The sequence below is a fragment of the Plecotus auritus genome (genome assembly GCF_963455305.1).
Source record: "Plecotus auritus genome assembly, chromosome: 1".
Taxonomy (NCBI): domain Eukaryota; kingdom Metazoa; phylum Chordata; class Mammalia; order Chiroptera; family Vespertilionidae; genus Plecotus; species Plecotus auritus.
Genome location: NC_137770.1, coordinates 245,034,602 through 245,053,428, shown reverse-complemented (window position 1 = coordinate 245,053,428; position 18,827 = coordinate 245,034,602). Strand labels below are relative to the sequence as shown.

Sequence of the window (18,827 nt, the reverse complement as noted above, 5' to 3'; positions counted from 1 at the left end):
TAACACGGGCGCCAGGGTCTCTGTCCCCTCGGAGAGCTGGCTTTGGCATCTCACGCACATCGCTGCTGCAAATCCCAACGCCGACACTGCGGAAGTCCTTTATCCCGCTAACCCTCAGCTTCCGCGGCTGCAAACTGGGGACCATAGCACCCACCTTGCACGAAGGCTCTGAGGACGAACCAGCATGAAATGCGGATGGAGCGTGCCCCGTGGTGGCCCACAGACCGGGGTGCTATTACCATGCACAAGCAGGGGAGTGAGAGCTGAACTCCTCACGGGCCGAGCCCAGCCCAAGGGCAGAACACGCAGCGGGCGTGAGGCGCAGGCACAGCAATGGGCACACGCAGGAGGCGTGTTGGGGAAGAAAGCAGGGAAGCAGAGCACCCCGAAGACTGCGGGCGGGTCCAAGGTGAGTCCCGGCTCTGCCCCATGACCTTGGGCAAACCCCACACCCTCCCTGATTGACAGCTGGGTCCCCCATTCACCCACAGGAATTGCCTGATGCACCGGGACCCAGCGCCCAGGCCCGACCCCGCCGCCGTCCCTGAGCCCTGTTTTTGCACAGCTCCGTCCCGCTGACCCTCCGGCTGTCAGGATGCAGGCTGATCCATCGTATGATCCACACGCACAGCCCCACGCCTGTCCCCTTAAGCATAACAAACCTACGTCACTTACAGATAGACCCGGGAAAGCTGGCAGCGTGAACGCACACATTGAAGTCACCAGTGACATCAACAAATCCTGGAATAGCTAAGGGTGAGAAAAGGACCTCGACAAGACAGCATCACCCCGTCCCCTTTGGTTGAGGGGGTTCCCATGGCGACGGAGATGGACGGGAACTGGAAAACCTCCACAAGCATTTTCCCTCGCTGTGTCGGAGACGGGCCGGGGCATCGCCTGACTCAGGACAGGGCGGAGAGCTGAAGTCTCTGTGTATTTGTAACTCACCCCAGGACTCCACGGACAGCGACTCCCAAGATGTAAGGCAGAGAGCAGAGGTGAGGATGAACCGCCGGTCTGTCTTCCTCCCTCACCCGTGAGCTGGGTAAGGATGGGGAGGGCTGCCTCACTCCCTGTTCCAGCACCAGCGTCTGGCACGGTGTTTGGCGTTGGGCGCATCATAAACCCTTAGCAAATGTGGCATGGATTAACTTCTTGAAGGTAGATGCCGGGAGTATGGAGATGAATAAGGCGTGGCCCCTTCCCCCTCGCGGCTCCCTGCTGAGGAAGGGGACAGGCGTACAGACGGGTAAACGTGACCGAGCTGCTCGCTCTGCGACGAAGCCAGGAGAAAGCGCCGCGGGTGGGGCGTGGCCGCAGTGCGAAGGGCGCTGACAGGAGGCGGCGCCTGGACGGAAACTCCAAGAAGGCAGGAGCCACGCTGCCACTTCTGTTCGTCTCTGTGACCTTGGACATTAAGACAGTGCCTGGCACCCAACATGAGCCCAATAATATCTATTTACCTGGCCGGCGGGGCTCAGGGGTTGAGCGTGGACCTAGGAACCTGGAGGTCCTGGTTCAATTCCCAGTCAGGGCACATGCCCGGCGGTGGGCTCAATCCCCATGGGGGGCGTGCAGGAGGCAGTCGAGCAATGAGAGATTCTCTCTCATTATTGATGTTTCTGTCTCTCTCTCCCTCTCCCTTCCTCTCTGAAGTCAATAAAAATAAAAACATAAAAAAGAATTGAGCAGAAGGAGCACAGGCTTTAAAAAAAAAAACACCTCTTTAATGAATGGGCACGTGGGAAGGTAAAGTCCTCACAGTGGCAAAGGGGAGAGATCCCGGCAGAAGGAACAGCATGTGCAAAGGCCTGGAGAGATGCCAACGGCGAGGTGAGTTACAGGTGCCGCCAATCGGGCAGGATGGCCAGGACACACATGTGGCAGGATGGCAGCGCGTGTCAGGAGGAGGGACCCATGTCATGTCCACGCCACGGCATGGAGAGACACTTATCCGTGGGCTTTGGAAGCCACCAGGGTTCTACACAGATGAGGGAGGGCTCAGGTGTGCACCTGTAAGATCTGCCCTGCGCTCTGACTAACTGTCCGTGTCCTGCAAAAATGTACATAGCCGAGTCCTAGTGTGAAAGTAGCTGAAGTGTGGCCTTTGGGGGTGAACAGGTCCTGAGGGCGGGGGGGCCCTCAGCATGAGATTAGTGCCCTTTTTATCCCATACAATAAAAGGCTAATAGGCAAATCGACCGAACGGTGGAATGACTGGTCGCTATGATGCGCACTGACCACCGGGGGGGGGGGGGGGGGGGGGGGGGAATGCTCAAGTCAGGAGCGAATGCTCAAGTCAGGAGCTGCCCCCTGGTGGTCAGTGCACTCCCACAGGGGGAGCGCCGCTCAGCCAGAGGCCGGGCTCGTGGCTGGCGAGCGCAGCAGCGGTGGCGGGAGCACTAAGGATGTCCGGCTGTCGGACATCCCCCACCATTCAGACATCCCCCAAGGGCTACCGGACTGCGAGAGGGCGCAGGCTGGGCTGAGGGACCGCCCCCCCTCCACGAGTGTAGGCATTTCATGCACTGGGCCTCTAGCATATATATACGGAACCCTTCACGGATTTGTGTGTCATCTTTGCCCAGGGACATGCTCATCTCCTCTGTATCGTTCCCGTATTTAGGATAGGGGTGCTCCCGGCCCGGCATGATCTGCCGAAGCGAGCACTATTAGTGCCCTTTTAAGAGGAGATAAGAGAGAGCTCCCCCTCTCTCTCCCAGGTGAGGTCACAGTAGGAAGACCGTCATCTCTGCACCAGAAAGGGGGTTCTCATCCGACAGCGACCACGCTGGCCCCCGACCTCAGACTGCCAGCCTCGGGACGGCGAGAAATAAAGGCCTGCTGGCTAAGCCGCCAGCCGGGGCACCTGTTACGGCGGCCTGACCGGACTGCGGCACGCTGAGGAGGGCACCCAGGGCGTGGGCAGCTGGTTGGAGGCTGCCGCAGTCGTCAAGGCCAGCGATGGTTATTTCCATGGGAATGAGCTGCTCGGCCCCTGGCGATTATTTGTGAAGGACGTGTGTATCCTTCCTGCAAGGTTCCCGGGGCTGCGGGTCTCTGTCCTCCCCGCTCTTCCCCCCAGTTGCCCAGCCCAGCCGCACCTTTAAACACCTCATGCAGTTTTACTTTAGGCGAAGGTCTCAACGCCTTAAAAAAATCAGCCACTAATTTCAGTGGCTCTGCCTTGGCCTAAAGTGGCACATAGCACTGTGTGTCTTGACTCGGTCCATCGCTACGCAGGGAAGGTTCTAGAAAGATACGCTGGCTATGAGAACTGTCTAATCGGATTCCAGGCATCTGTTCCCACCCAATGCTGCCCGGTATTCACTCCCACCGTTGCTTCAGCAGTAAGATGGGCAGGGCAGGCACATGTCCAATGTCTAAAAAATATATTTTTTATTGATTTCAGAGGGGAAGGGGGAGAGAGAGACATCAATGATGAGAGAGAATCATGGATCGGCTGCCTCCTGCACGCCCCCCACTGGGGGTGAAGCCCGAAACCCAGGCATGTGCCCTGACTGGGAATGGAACCATGACCTCCTGGTTCATAGGTTGACATTCAACCGCTGAGCCACACCGGCCAGGCAGGCACGTGCCCTATTTTAAACAAAACATTTTAACAGCTAGTCTAGTAAATACAACCAATCAGGAAGTAGAAATGGATTCTGGGAGCACAGTCTGAAAACACAGGCGAACTTCCTACCCACTACCATTTAACCAGGATAAAAACCGGGTACCCAAAACTCAGGCCTCAAATTGCAGAGTCAGCGCTGCTCATGGCCCTGCTGAGAGAGGATGAGTCAGCAAGGCGTCCAGCCAGAGGCCGGCCGGAAGGACATGTGCTCCCGACAGCAACCCCCAGGAGGTCCGTGGTGCCGTGGTCACCTCACGCCCGGGACCGTCGGGCACTTGCTGTGGATTGCCTCATTTGGTCCTTACAGCGTCCCTGTGGCGGAGTTACCCTTTAGTGAACCTTCTAACTACCTGGAGACCCCACCCCCAGACGCAGTCCCATTGGGGGTTAGGGCCTCGACATAGGAATGGGGGAGGGGACACCAATCAGCGCATAGCAGCCTCTCGGCCTGCAGGGGGCAGAGCTGGGATTAGAAGCATGGAGATCAGACCCCTAGCCAAGTGCCGGACGGCCCCCATCGCCCCTCCCCTCCTCCCCAGGGCTCCCACTGACCCCCTCGCACCCCAGCACGGGGTCCGATTGCTTCATTCCCTTTCTCCTTCGCCCTGGTTGTCATAAGCCTGAGAGCACAAAACAGCTCTGCTTCAGGACAGGTGAAAAACTGCTCTGAGAACTCAACGTGGGCCATCACGGGCTTGGGAGCACCCATCGCTCATTCTTTAGAGACAAAAAAAGTTGTCACGAGACAAGCCACGCCCGGCGTCCACCTGTGCCAGCTGCGGAGCAAGTCAGCGAGGACGACGAAGAAGGGCTGCGTCAGGCTCTCCGGGGCTGCCATGAGTCACCTCCTCGAAGCCAGATGCAGAACTGCACCCCATTATTATAGAGCCCACAGGCAATTCCTCACGGCGCTCCCCTCCCGCGTGGGGGGGGGGGGCGGGGGGAGGGAGAGAGGCAGCCAGCAGAAGCCCAGCTCGGGGAGTGGGTCAGCGCCGCCAGCGTCCAGGACCCTGTCCGACTCCCAGAAGCAGAGGGCCAAGGCTCAGGCCTTGCTGTCGAAGCTCCTGGCCCGAGGCCCTCGTGAGCTGGACAGAAGGCACACCCAGGACTGGGTTAGAGGAACCGGGGAGCCGGGGAGGCGGAGTGTCGGGAAGAGGAGGTGTCACCTGCACAGGCACGGAGGCGGGGCGGGCATTTCTTGGAAGCAAATTTAAAGCAGAGATAGCCGAAACCGGTGTGGCTCAGTGGATAGAGCGTCGGCCTGCGGACTGAAAGGTCCCGGGTTCGATTCCGGTCAAGGGCATGTACCTTGGTTGCGGGCACATCCTCAGTGGGAGGTGTGCAGGAGGCAGCTGATCGATGTTTCTCTCTCATCGATGTTTCTAGCTCTCTATCCCTCTCCCTTCCTCTCTTCTCTGTGAAATATCAATAAAATATATTTTAAAAAAATAAAAATAAAGCAGAGATAATAACTAGGGATGGGATGGAAAGAAGGTTCCAGAACATGGGGCCCAGCTGGCCTGGGGGGCTGGACTGAGAATTTGGAATTCAGGGTGTCCACCCTGGGCAGCCATCCCGAGCCCTTCTCACCAGCTTTGCAAAGTTCGGGTCCCCAGGAGACTGGTTTTGACACCCCCCATCGCATTCATGCGTCCTCAGGTAGACAAAACCTCTAGATCCATCCTCACCTCGCATTCATCAGGTAAGAAAACGGAATTAACATTCAAGTTAAGCACACGCTTACGGATTTCATCGGGAATGTAGTTTACAAACTATTCACTGGAAAGTGTGCTCTGAAGACATTGGAACCAGAAAGGCTCATTCCTTCCTCTTCACAGACAGAAGATGCAGGTGGGCAGAGCCGCATGGGCACCCGGCTCCGTCAGGGGGTTCGGGGTGCATGGGTCGCTCACCACAGGTTGACCAGGAATGGGGTTTGGGGGTGCATAGGTAACTCAAGACAGGCTGACCAGGAAGGGGGTTTTGGGGTGCGGGGGACTCACTACAGGTTGACCAGGGAGTTTGGGGGTGCATGGGTCACTCACCACAGGTTGACCAGGAATGGGGTTTGGGGGTGCATAGGTAACTCAAGACAGGCTGACCAGGAAGGGGGTTTTGGGGTGCGGGGCACTCACCACAGGCTGACCAGGAAGGGGGTTTTGGGGTGCGGGGCACTCACCCCAGGCTGACCAGGAAGGGGGTTTTGGGGTGTGGGGCACTCACCACAGGCTGACCAGGAAGGGGGTTTTGGGGTGTGGGGCACTCACCACAGGTTGACCAGGAAGGGGGTTTTGGGGTGCGGGGCACTCACCACAGGCTGACCAGGAAGGGGGTGTCGGGGTGCGGGGCACTCACCACAGGCTGACCAGGAAGGGGGTGTCGGGGTGTGGGGCACTCACCACAGGTTGACCAGGAAGGGGGTTTTGGGGTGCGGGGCACTCACCACAGGTTGACCAGGAAGGGGGTTTTGGGGTGCGGGGCACTCACCCCAGGCTGACCAGGAAGGGGGTTTTGGGGTGTGGGGCACTCACCCCAGGCTGACCAGGAAGGGGGTTTTGGGGTGTGGGGCACTCACCCCAGGCTGACCAGGAAGGGGGTTTTGGGGTGTGGGGCACTCACCCCAGGCTGACCAGGAAGGGGGTTTTGGGGTGCGGGGCACTCACCACAGGCTGACCAGGAAGGGGGTGTCGGGGTGCGGGGCACTCACCCCAGGCTGACCAGGAAGGGGGTTTTGGGGTGCGGGGCACTCACCACAGGCTGACCAGGAAGGGGGTGTCGGGGTGCGGGGCACTCACCACAGGCTGACCAGGAAGGGGGTTTTGGGGTGCGGGGCACTCACCACAGGCTGACCAGGAAGGGGGTGTCGGGGTGCGGGGCACTCACCACAGGTTGACCAGGAAGGGGGTTTTGGGTGCGGGGCACTCACCACAGGTTGACCAGGAAGGGGTGCTCCAGGCCCTGCATGATCTGCAGCTCCCGGAACACGTTGCGCACCTCGTCCCGCTCCACGCACTTCTGCTTGTTCATGTACTTCATGGCGTACATCTGCTTCGTGTCCCGCTTCTGCACGATGCACACCTGGCGACAGCAGAGCCGACAGTCAGGCCCCAGGGACGCCAGCCGCCCTCCCTGCAGGTCTGCCCCGGGGCTCGGGGTTCGAGTTTGTCCTGCTGGCGCAGCGGCAGCTGCAGAGTGGGGGGCTGTGCCGGATTCACCCGCTGTCGAGTAGTTAAGCTCAGACCCGGCAGGGTGAGCGCGGGGAGAGCAGCCCGTGATGCGGGACGGAAGGGGCACCCCTGTCACCCACCAGCGCTTGCTTCCTCTGCGGAGGACCCTCTGCCAGCAAGGCCGGAGGGTTAAGGCTGAAGGAGCGACCCCTGAGCCGAGCTGGGAGCGGGGCACCTACACCCCAGGCCGCTCGCTCCTGGGCTGGGATCAGTCTGGGTTCCCGGAGACAGAGTTTGCCCAAGGAGTCCCTGGCCGAGGGCGCCCTCGCTGGCAGTCTTCCTGCCTGCCCCTCCCTGACTCACGGGGCACCGCAGCCCCCTTCGCTCTCCTCCGCTCCGGTGGCTGCCCTGCGCTCCATCCTGGCCCCGGAGCCTGCTCCTGGGAACACCCAAACTCAGGTTATGCCACCGGGGAGCAAAGATGTGGCTGCAGCAGTACCAGCAGCTCCCGTGGACTGAGCCCCCTCCTGCAGGCCCAGACACTGAGCCAAGTGTCCCCCATCACCGTTCCCACGAGACCCTCAGGAATAGAGCCAGTATCTTCCCTCGAGCGCGAGGAAGCGCAGCCGCCAGCGGACCGATGCTCTTGTCAGAGTTCAACAAGCTGCTGCATAGCGGGGCCGCGTGCCAACCCACCAAGGTCTGACTTTTGAGAGACTCCTTTACTGGGGGCAGCAGGGGGAGCGGGGCAGGGAGGATGGACGGTCAGGCCAGAGGACCCTCTCCGAAGGAATTAATGCAGGGGTGGGGTAGGGGGAGCGTGAGAGGACGGCAAGATGGAAGAGGCGCCCTGTATGTAACACAGGAGGGCGCAGGGCCCGGGACACGCGGCCGGGAGTGAGGGGTGCGGAGCGTCAGCCGGGCCAACATGTGTCGCACCGCCCCACCCTCCCCACAACCACGAGGCCGTGTGCGTGCCCGCGGCTGCCACAACGCGCACCACTGACTGGTGTGGGAAACTCCAGAAGCCCCACATCCAGGGGTCGCAGGGCTGCACCCTCCGAAGGCCCAGGGAGGGTCCTGGCGCCCCTCCCACTTCCTGGGGGTGTCCTGGGTCCTTGGGGGTCCTGGGTTCACAGCTGCGCCCGTCACTGTCTGCCGCCATCCGCCCTGGCCTCTCCCCTGTGTGTCTGTGTCCAGAGGCCACCTTCTCACCCGGGGACCAGCCGTCCTGGATGGACTTAGGCCCCCCTAAACCAGGGCAACCCCACCTTAACTAACTGCATCCGAAAGACCCTCTTCCCAAGTGAGCCCCTTTCCGTGCTCCCAGGAGCTCGTGCCCTCGGGGGACACCGCCTGGCTTGGCAGACAAAGGAAGAGGGGTGGGGGGAAGGTTTTAGAGCTTCCTCACGCCTCAGGACTCAACCCAGAGGCTACACCGCCTCTTCCACCAGGGCCGCTTCTTCCCTGAGATCAGGGCCCGGGACACAGAATGCGGGTAAAATCCCGCCCCGGGGCCGGCTAAGGAGCTGGGTTTGCTCTGATCGCCGGTGGCTGTTCTGTTCGCTGGGATATCGGACCCCTTGGGGCTTTGCCGGGCTGTGGGTCTGTTGGGGCAGGTACGGGACAAGGGGGAAGCCTGAATTCTACTCCAGCTCCGGCTCTGCCTCTGAGCCTCGTCTCTGCCTCCGTCTGCACTGAGTTGGCAAAGCCCACCTGCCCGCTGGGTGGCACCAAAAGACACGAGTGGGACCGAAGAAGCTGCTGCAAACAGTATTGGGGGACGGTAATGCCCTGTGAACTTTAGTGCCTTAATGAGCGCAGTTCACGGCACCTCCAGACGGTGTTTCCAGGCAGTAAAACGCCCAATGCAGCTTCCTTTCTCAGTGACCTTGAACCTGTAATACGCCAGGAGGCCAACGTGTGCTGCCCCAAAGCAGCGGGGTGCCCTGGCTTCGTGGGGGGTCCCAGCAGAGCCTTCTGGAGCCCTGGGCGCCGAGACCCATGCCCGCAGGCAGAGGCGTGGTGGGCTGGTGGTTCCGCTTATTGGCCCATCTCCCTCCCTCCTCGTTTGTCTCCTCGGAAGGGATGGCTGGCTGGGAGCCTGAGGTCCAGCCCCAGGCAGCTGGGCGGTGCCGAGGCCGCGGCTGTGCAATGCCGGGTCCAGGCCCCTGACTCTCATCGGCGATTACGATGGCTCTCACCGCCCAGGGACGGGCAGGAGGAGGGAGACACGCACAGCAGCTCAGAGACAGGCGTGGGATTGGAAGAGACGCTTCAAAACTAAATTAGAACTCCGAACTCAGCGTAGAGCTAATGATATTTGAATAGGCTTAAAGTCTGACTTCAGGACGAGAGGAACACGGGCAGCTGGTTGCCCTGGCCGGTTTGGCTCAGTAGATAAGACCGTCATCCCGCGAACTGAAGGGTTCCGGGTTCGATTCCAGTCAGGGGCACGTACCTCGGGTGCAGGCTGGATCCCCGCCCCTGTCAGAGCTCGTGCGGGAGGCAAGCAATGTCTCTCTCTCCCTCTCTCTCTCTCTCCCTCTCTCTCTCCTCCCTTCCACTTTCTCTAAAAAGCAATGGTGGTAAAACAATCCCCAGGTGAGGATTTTAAAAGTTAAGATGTGCCCAGGCCTGACCCTGCGGCCTGGGAATGGGACCTGCAGCCTGGGAATGGGCATGTTCTGTTCCCTTCCTGAAGGCGTCACCTCCTCCGGACCTGAAGGCCCCCCTGGCCTGGCCCTCCAGGCCTGAGCTGGAATCCAAGGGGGAACTGCAGGTCCCTGATACCGGGTCCGCCAGCCCCGTGCGGCCTCCGCAGGTGGGCGTCCTTCCTGCCTGTGCTCACAGTGTGGGGGGAGGGGCGCTCAGTCCCCGGGAACCACCTGACGAGGGACCTGTGAGACCTGGCAGCATGTCAGCCGCAGGAGCCAGGACAGGTGTCGAGAGGGACGTCAGCCCTCCTCGGCAACAGGGCCCTGCCCAGGCCCCAGCGGCACACGGGAAGGTGGAAGAGCTGGGTCCCGCGGGGCACCTCCGCTCCTTCGGGGGCAGCCCCGGGCCTTCCCACAGAGCTCGCAGCTACGGAGGCGGAGAAGGAGCAATCTGGCCACCGCCACTCCGGCTGCTGAAAGGCAAGCACCCCGTTAACGCTCCTCGTTAGTCTGATTCCATCGGGGCCAATGTTGTCATCATTACAATTTATTGGGACAAACACATAAACGCTGGCTAGTGCGGATTTCGGGCGATTTGACCTAAGAATGGCAGGTGGCAAGCACACCTCACATAAGAACCCGGGGAGTGGGTCCCGAGTCAGCGGAGAATAAGGGGGACAAGAATCTACACCCGCGGCATCTGGTCTCTGGGCGGACGTCACGCTCAGAGCGCGGACGGTGTCGGCACACCCACAGCTGCGCAGGGCCCCCAGTTCTGTCCCTTCCCAACGCTTCCTGTGGGGTCTGCGGTGCAGACCAGCTGGGAATCACTTTGCTGGACTCCTGGGGAAAGTCTTTGGCTGGCTGCATCTTCGGTGATCTTGAGGGCCAGGATTCCAACCCCCACTTTCAGCTCAGGCAAGCCAGCTCGAAGGACCCCAGAACCAGAGGCCGGAGCGGAGCTGGGACCCAGAACTACGCGGTGCAAGGCTGGCACCGCCCTCCCCTGACCCAGCTGACCTTCCCGGCACCACCCTCCCTCCCGCTGGCGTGCGCCTGGCAAAAGCTATTCAAGGAATAAACAGCGTGAGTGTGACATTAAAGGGCACTCATGTTTCTAGGACCAAGATTCTGAGAAAACCACGGATCTGGGAAGGGGAGGAGTCAGGATTAAATACCATTACTGAGGAGGTGAGCCTGCTGGGTTCATTGTTCAAATGTCCTTAGCCCACGGGAAGACTGTCTGCAGACAAAGCCTGCTAACTGCCCAGCGCATCCTCCCTTCCCCCTATAACAGGACAACAATTTTCTTCCAGGAGGCAACGTGCGCCGTTAAATACGGGCACCCAGAGGTAACCACAGTTCTGCCAATGAGAGAGATTAGTCCGCTAGAGGCTTCCAGCAAGTCTTCTTTCTGGATAGGAAGACGCCAGCAGCCTTTTCTCCCCTCCACCCCTTTCTTGTCTTTCCTGTCTGAACACAGAGCCACCTGCCTTCCGACTTCCTGCTATGTGAGAAAAATAAACCCCGCTTTGTTTGAGCCACGATAAGGCAGGTTTTCTGTTTCCCACAGCCAGCCACATCCCTAAGGTGCTCAAGCTGCTGGGTACTCGATTCTAAACTGTCCTCAGTCAGCTCATAAAAAGGGACAGCACCACGGGGAGGTGTCCCTCAGGGTGTGTCCAGCTCCTCTCTGAGCCACACTGACCCTTCGTCTCTCCGAGTTCCAGCCCGCGCTGGGCCAGGCTCCCTGGTGTCCGCCCGAGGCAACACAGCCACATCTCGGGGAGGAGAGGAGACAAGGTGAGTGAGGGCAGGTGACGGATGGCCTTAAATGACAAGTTTGAAAGGTTGGTGTTGTGGGCTGAATTGCATTTCCCACAACCATAAGCTGAAGCCCTGCTATGTGGTACCGTAGAACGTGACTGCATTTGAAGAGAGGGTCTTCAAATAAATAATTAAGTTAAAATAGGGTCACGAAGGTGGGCCCTGATTCAACAGGACTGGAGACTGTATACCAAAGGGGAAATTTGAAGGCAGACACACGTAGAGAAAAGATGATGTGAAGACACAGGGAGAAGACGGCCGTCTGCACACCAAGGAGCGAGGCTCTGGAGGACGTGCCGACCGGCCTCTAGAACTGAGACGATGGATAATTCCTGCCGGTTACGCCCAGTCTGCGGGGTTTGTCATGGCGGCGTTAGCAAACTCATACAGTTGGTGTTTGTCCTGAGGGCACTGGGGAGCTTCTGAAGGGTTTCAAAAGGGGACCCGAGGTATACAACTGTGAACGAATCTACACTAATAAAAGAGAAACATGCAAATTAACCATCACTCCGCTATACCACCAGCCAATCAGGAGCGATTATGCAAATTAACCCAACAAATATGGCGGTGGCCACGGAGCTGGAGCGAGCAGGAGGCTTGGGTTGCCCCCAGAGATGGAGAAAGCCAAGCTTTCCCCCTACCCCCTGCCCTGGCTGGCCCTGGCCTCCACTCAAGGCTACAAAGTTTCAATTATAGAAGATAAATAAATCCCAGATACCTGCTTCCAGCTGGCCCTGGCCTCCGCTCAAGGAGGCGCTGAAAAAAAAGAAAGAAAAGAAAAAAAGGAGAGGCTGGGAGCCTGGATCACCCAGGGCCATGGCCAGACTGAAAACAGCCCTTAGCTCCTCACCCAGGCTGGCCACACTCCCTTGGGGTGAGGGTCCCCACTGGGAGGCTTGGCCAGCCTTCAAACAGCCATCACTCAGGCTGGCCAGGCATCCCAGTGGGGACCCCCACCCTGAAGGGGGTGTGGCCAGCCTGAAAATAGCCCTCAGCCCCTCATCCCGTCAGTGGGGATCAGTTCGAGGTGATCAGGACAGCGAGGGGCGGGCAGTTTGGAGTGAGCAGGCCAGCAGGGGGGCAGTTTGGGGTGAGCAGGCCAGTGGGGAGGGAAGGTAGGGGCAAGCAGGCCAGCAAGGGGGGCAGTTGGGGGTGAGCAGGCTGGCAGGGGAGGCAGTTGGGGGCGAGCACACTGGCATGGGGGGCAGTTGAGGGTGATCAGGCTGGTGGGGGAGGCATTTGGGGGCGAGCAGGCCGGTGGCGAGGGGCAGTTGGGGGCAAGCAGGATGGCAGGCAGAGTGGTTAGGGGCAATAAGACAGGCAGGCAGGCAGGTGAGTGGCTGGAGCCAGCAGTCCCGGATTGTGGGAGGGATGTCCAACTGCCGGTTTAGGCCCGATCCCTGTAAACCGGCAGTAGGACATCCTTCGAGGGGTCCCAGATTGGAGAGGGTGCAGGCCGGGCTGAGGGACAACCCCCCTGCCACACACTAATTTCGTGCACCGAGCCTCTAGTAAATAAAATAAAGACTAAACAAACAGCACGGAACATCTGAGATTTGAGGCGGAAGGGAGTTCTTTCTGATGGCAGATGGAAGAGGGGTGCCTGTCATTTTATAAATAAATGAAGGCCACTGCTCACACACCCACTGATCCCCTCTGAGTCACAGAGGAACGCACAGGGTCAGGAAACCCCAAGGAAGTGTGGGGCCAGAGGCCAGGGGCCAGGACCAGCCTGGTGCTCCCGACGTCCTCGGTGATGGAAATGTGTTGTCGGGGTGAAGCGAGGTTGGAACGCTCCGTGCAGTGGGAAGGCCTGGGAAGGCTCACCCAGCGGAGGGAATGGGACTCGTTATGGGAAGATGACGGGAAACGCACGTGAGTGATGGAGGCTGTCAAATTGGTCAGTGAGGGGTCAGCCGCTCCGGCCAAGGCTCGAAAGCCCTTCATTCAGGAGTGAGCCTGCACTCCCGGTGATATTTAGCTCTTAATAAAGCGAACCCAGAGCCAGCAAATCCCTCCAAAGGGCGCCGCAAGCCAACACAACCTAATTAGCAGCAAAAGAGCAAATCTCTCATTACCAGGAGACGGACGCCACCCTTTGGGAAAGACGTCTGCGCAAACAGCCAAGGCTTCCAGTGCAAGCACCGTGTTTCAGAATTCTAAAAACGGTTCCTGCGTCAAGTACCAGCTCCCTTTTCAGGCTCCGAGAAGCGAGGCCACTTGCCAGAGTCCCCGGCTTGAGCCAGCGTTCCAGCTCAGCTCTGACAGGCTCCAGCTGAGGCTCTCGGACCGGCATGCTACAGACTGATGAGCTTGTCGCTTTCCCGCAGAGCAGCCATGGACTCTGAGTCCCTGCTTAGCAGACAGGGACCGCACACGCTTCCACCGCCCCTGCCCCTGGCTTTGTGTCCGCTGCCCCTGCCCCATGACTAACTCTGTGCCTGCCGCAGGGCCTTTGGGTCTGCTGCCCCTTTCGTCTATGCAGGGGTCCTCAAACTACGGCCCGCGGGCCACATGCGGCCCGCCGAGGACATGGATCCGGCCTGCCGGGTGCCGCTGCCTGTCCTGCTTAGCAGCCGACGCGTCCCGGGCCCACAGTGCGCATAGGAATTTGTTCATAGTTGTTTTTTAAACTATAGTCCGGCCCTCCAACGGTCTGAGGGACAGTGAACTGGCCCCCTGTTTAAAAAGTTTGAGGACCCCTGGTCTATGGTGTTCTTCTCCCCAGATCTTCACATGATCAAAGAAAGCAGCCCTACCCTCCCAGGCCATCGCACTATACTCTCCCACAGAGCAATGATGGTTGCTGAAACACCGTGTTTGCTCATTGTTTGCATGCCCGCCTGTCCCCCTATGGAACTGTCAGCTCTGTAGCATCATGAACCTTGTCCAGCTGTTGGTCACACACAACCGCCTAGAACAGTGCTGAGCAGCGGCCATAAACGTGTACTGTCCGCCTCAAAATCCTGCTGTGCATTTTCTGAGTGCTACCATTATCACAAAGGCCAGCAACTCAGAAAGAAGTTCAAAACAATTCCAAAAGACTATTTTTAAGCGGGGGGGCGGGGGGGGGGGGGAGAGGGGAGGGTGGATACCCAAATCAAATGTTTCTGAACATTCATGCCCAGCAGGCATGGCTCAGTGGTTGAGCGTCGACCTATGAACCAGGAGGTCACGGTTCCATTCCCCGTCAGGGCACCTGCCCGGGTTGCAGGCTCGATCCCCAGCCGGGGGCGTGCAGGAGGCAGCCAGTCCATGATTCTCTCTCTTCATTGATGTTTCTGTCTCTCTCTCCCTCTCCCTTCTTCTCTGAGATCAATAAAAACATATATTACAAAAATGCTTCTGAACATTCAAACTGATCAACGCACATGTAAAATCGAATCCCTGCTTAATTCCGCAGCGGGTTTGCTGCATCTGGGCCCTAAATTGGTTAGTCTGCTATTAATCAGCTATTTCTTTCACCCCATACATTGCCATGCAGATGTGGGCGTCTGGAATGTGGAATGAGACGACTAATAATACGTTCGCGTTCGGAATGATCACCACGCTTAGCCAGGCGGCGTGGCCCGCCATTACCATGCGTGCAATCCCTGCCCAGCTGCACCGGGGCCTTCCCTCCTTCCAGGGGCCTAAAGGACTATTACCCCATTACGCTGCGCCCCTTTCCGCTACTGCGCGCGCACCCTGCCCCCGCGATTCCGTGAATTCTAATGAACTCCCCATTTATTAGGCTCCCACCCTCCGGCTCTTGAAGCGGAGGGTCCGCTGCCAATCCAAAAAGGGCGGGGCTTTGAAGCAAACTTCTCGGAAAGCTCTCCCCAAGGTCTCCACCCCCCTCCCGGCAAGGGCGTTGGGCCCCGTTCCGTCCAAGTTCGCTCAGAGCACGCACTTCATCCCCGAGTCTCTCCGCGGGCCCAGCGTCAGAGGGCCCAGGAGAGAGTGCGGGTGGCCTGGGAGGGCTGGAGGGGGCGCAGCATATGCAAAGGCCCTGAGTCAGCAATCGGTCCGGTGTGCTGGAGAGACGGGAAGAAGGGCTGGAGAGCACCGAGCAGGAAGACGGGGATCAGGGGGGTGTCTGAGAAGCAGGCATCAGCCAGACGCAGGACCTCCCGGGCTGACACTAAGAGACGCGTTTATCTGGAGCAGCGAGCACGCGATCTGCTCTGTGCTTGATGCCATCCGCGGCTGCTCCGCAGACAGGGCTGTCTGCTCCTGCTCTCTCCCTCCTCATTGCACCAGGCAGCGATTACCGAGCCTCTACCACGCGCTGAGCACGGAGCCAGGTGCTGATGGGACGGGCGGACGAAAAGAACCAGTCCCGCCCTCTCGGGAGCCTGGCAGTCTGATGGCGGAGGCAGACACTGCTCAGCCACGTGTGCTGTGAAGGCTGGCGAGGCTGCTCCCCGACACGGCCCTCCAGGCGGGCCCCCAAACCTTTCCAGGGCCCACCGGCCAGCGCCGCACGACCTGATTTCAAGACTTGCTATGAACCTACAGCCATTCAGAGCAGGGGTCCTCAAACTACGGCCCGCGGGCCACATGCGGCCCGCCGAGGACATGGATCCGGCCCTCCGGGTGCCGCTGCCTGTCCTGCTTAGCAGCCGACGCATCCCGGGCCCACAGTGCGCAAAGGAATTTGTTCATAGTTGCTTTTTTTTAAACTATAGTCCGGCCCTCCAACGGTCTGAGGGACAGTGAACTGGCCCCCTGTTTAAAAAGTTTGAGGACCCCTGATTCAGACCATCTGGTACCTGGATAGGAGGTAAGGTCAACAGAACAGGATCCAGAAGACTGCCCACTCTACAAGGCACCTGACTTTTCATATGGACACCAGAGCCATCCACTAAGCAAAGGACATTTTCTCAAGAAATGGATATCCAGATACCAAACACGTGAACCTCAACCCTTACTTCACATCATACAAAGAGTGTAATGCAACGCGAACGACGGCACTAAACCTGTCAGCTAATCCATGAAGCGTTTCCAAAGGGAGCACAGGGAAATAGCACGGTGACTTGAGTATGTTTTCTTGAGCCGAGTTTTCTTCTCCCAGGCACATAAAGCAATAGCCTGAAAGGAGAAACTCGAACAATTAGACCTCATCCAAATGGAAAACATCTGTGCACGGGACATACACTAAGCAAAATGAATAGGAGGACCACAGCTTCGTAGAGAATCGTCTCATATCTGACAAAGGACCGGTATCCAGACATATATAGCCCACACTCCCATGATTATAAAGCAGCCCAACCAGCATGGCTCAGTGGTTGAGCATCGACCTATGAACCAGGAGGTCAGGGTTCGATTCCCGGTCAGGGCACATGCACGAGTTGAGGACTCAAGCCCCAGTATGGGGTTTGCAGGAGGCAGCCGATCAATGATTCTCTCTCATCATTGATGTTTCTATCTCTCTCCCTCTCCCTTCCTCTCTGAAATCAATAAAAACATATTGTTAAAATAAAAATAATTATAAATCAACCCAATTGTTAATGGCAAAAAGTAATGAATAAAAACTTCATAACTTTTTCATGAAGCATATGAAAACAATATTCATCCCCACCCTGGCAGGTTTGCCTCAGTGGATAGAGCATCGGCCTGCGGACTGAAGAGTCCTGGGTTTGATTACGGTCAAGGGCACATGCCTGGGTTGCGGGCTCGATCCACAGTGGCGGGGCGTGCAGGAGGCAGCCAATCAATGATTCTCTCTCATCATTGATGTTTCTATCTCTCTCTCCCTCTCCCTTCCTCTCTAAAATCAATAAAATACATTTTTAAAACAAGTTCATCCCCATTACTCGTCAGGGAAATGCGAGTGAAAACCATATTAAAATACAACTAAACACTCAGAATACCTAACGTGAAAAAGACCGGTAGCCCCATGTGTTGGCAAGGATGTGCAGCAAATGGAGCCCTTAGTACAGTGGTTCTCAACCTTTTTAATGCCGCGGCCCTTTAATACAGCTCCTCATGCTGTGGTGACCCCCAGCCATAAAATTATTTTCCTTGCTACTTCATCACTGTAATTTTGCTACTGTTATGAATCGTAATGTAAATATCTGTGTTTTCCGATGGTCTTAGGCTCTACAGCAGCGGTTCTCAACCTGTAGGTCGCGACCATCGGAAAACACAGATATGTACATCATGATTCATAACAGTAGCAAAATGACAGTTATGAAGTAGCAACGAAAATAATTTTATGGTTGGGGGTCACCACCACATGAGGAACTGTAGTAAAGTGTCGCGGCATGAGGAAGGTTGAGAACCACGGCCTTAGTGGGACTAGAACACAGCACAGCCACGTTGCAAAGCCTTTTGGCAGTTTTGCACGAAACGAAACAAACGCCCGCTCTATCGCAAGCAACTCCAGTCCCAGATATCCACCCCAGAGGAACGGAATTCTGTTCATAAAGAGCCTGCAAGTTTTCTAAGCAACGTCCACAAACAGCCAAACCTAGAAACAGCCCTGGAGTCCATCATGATGAAAACGGATTAACAAACCGTGATACGTTCAGAGAATGGATGATTACTCATCAGCAACAAGAAAAAAAAGTGCTGATACACAGCAAGATGGACGGATCTCAAAAAACATCACGCTGCAAAAACATGATGCAAAACGCAAACCATCATGGAGCCTTCCTTACACAAAGGCGTGCTGAGTGTAGGGCCCCATTTATGTCACGTTCTAGAACAGGCGCACCTAATCGATCGAGGGGGAAGGGGTGGGGGGACAGAGGGGCTCTGGCTGGAAAGGGTCAACAGGAGACTTTTGGATGCAGGTAATATTCTATATCTTAGGATACACTCATGTTACACAGGTATATGCAATGCTCAAAACTCAACAAATGCAAACCTCAGATTCGTGCATGTCACTGCGTGTGCTTTGACCACAAAAGAAAAACTACATACAAATCCCTTTGCTGAAATAACTGGGCCAAGTGTGCAGATATTTGCAATTTACTCTAAAATGCATGAAAGATCGGATGGATGGATGGGTGAATAGAACAGGTATTTCATAAAATACATCTGGTAAAATGTTCATTGCGGAATGTAGATGGTGGATATGGGTGCTGACTACAAAATCCCTTCAACGTTGCCGGATGTTGGCAAATGATCATACCGAAGTGTTAGAAAATATTAAATCGACATCGAGTCACCCCTGTCCTCCACAGAAAGGGCACTTTGTAAAGTCTGCGTGTGGTACCCCCCAAACTCACCCCTGTGCACCCACACCTCCGGGGCTCTTCCCCACCCGTCTTTCCCAGACGGGACTTCACCTGTTGGTCTCTCTGCCTCCTGCCTGTGTCGGAGAGAGCCGCAGAGGCAGGCGCCACATCTGGTTCACTGTTATAATCTCAGAGCCTGGGACAGGACGCAGGGCAACATGGTCCTCCGTACGGTGGGTGGGGGGTGGATGGATGGAGGGATGGGGAAGGGCATACATGGATGAATGAGGGGAGGAAGGAAGACACCAACCGAAGCCGGTGTTGGGTCTGATCAAATAATTGAATCGAAACCCCCTCCCCTGGGAACCGACCT

At 57.4% G+C, this 18,827-nt stretch overlaps 1 protein-coding gene across 1 annotated transcript in view; it reads right to left on the bottom strand.

Moving 5' to 3' along the window:
• Window positions 1–18,827, bottom strand: part of STK32B (serine/threonine kinase 32B) — a 156,035-nt gene that overhangs the window by 92,234 nt on the left and 44,974 nt on the right. Inside the window, exon 3 of the mRNA XM_080679305.1 lies at window positions 6,564–6,715. Coding sequence (XP_080535431.1) covers window positions 6,564–6,715 — 152 coding nt within the window. The remainder of the gene's footprint in view (window positions 1–6,563; window positions 6,716–18,827) is intronic.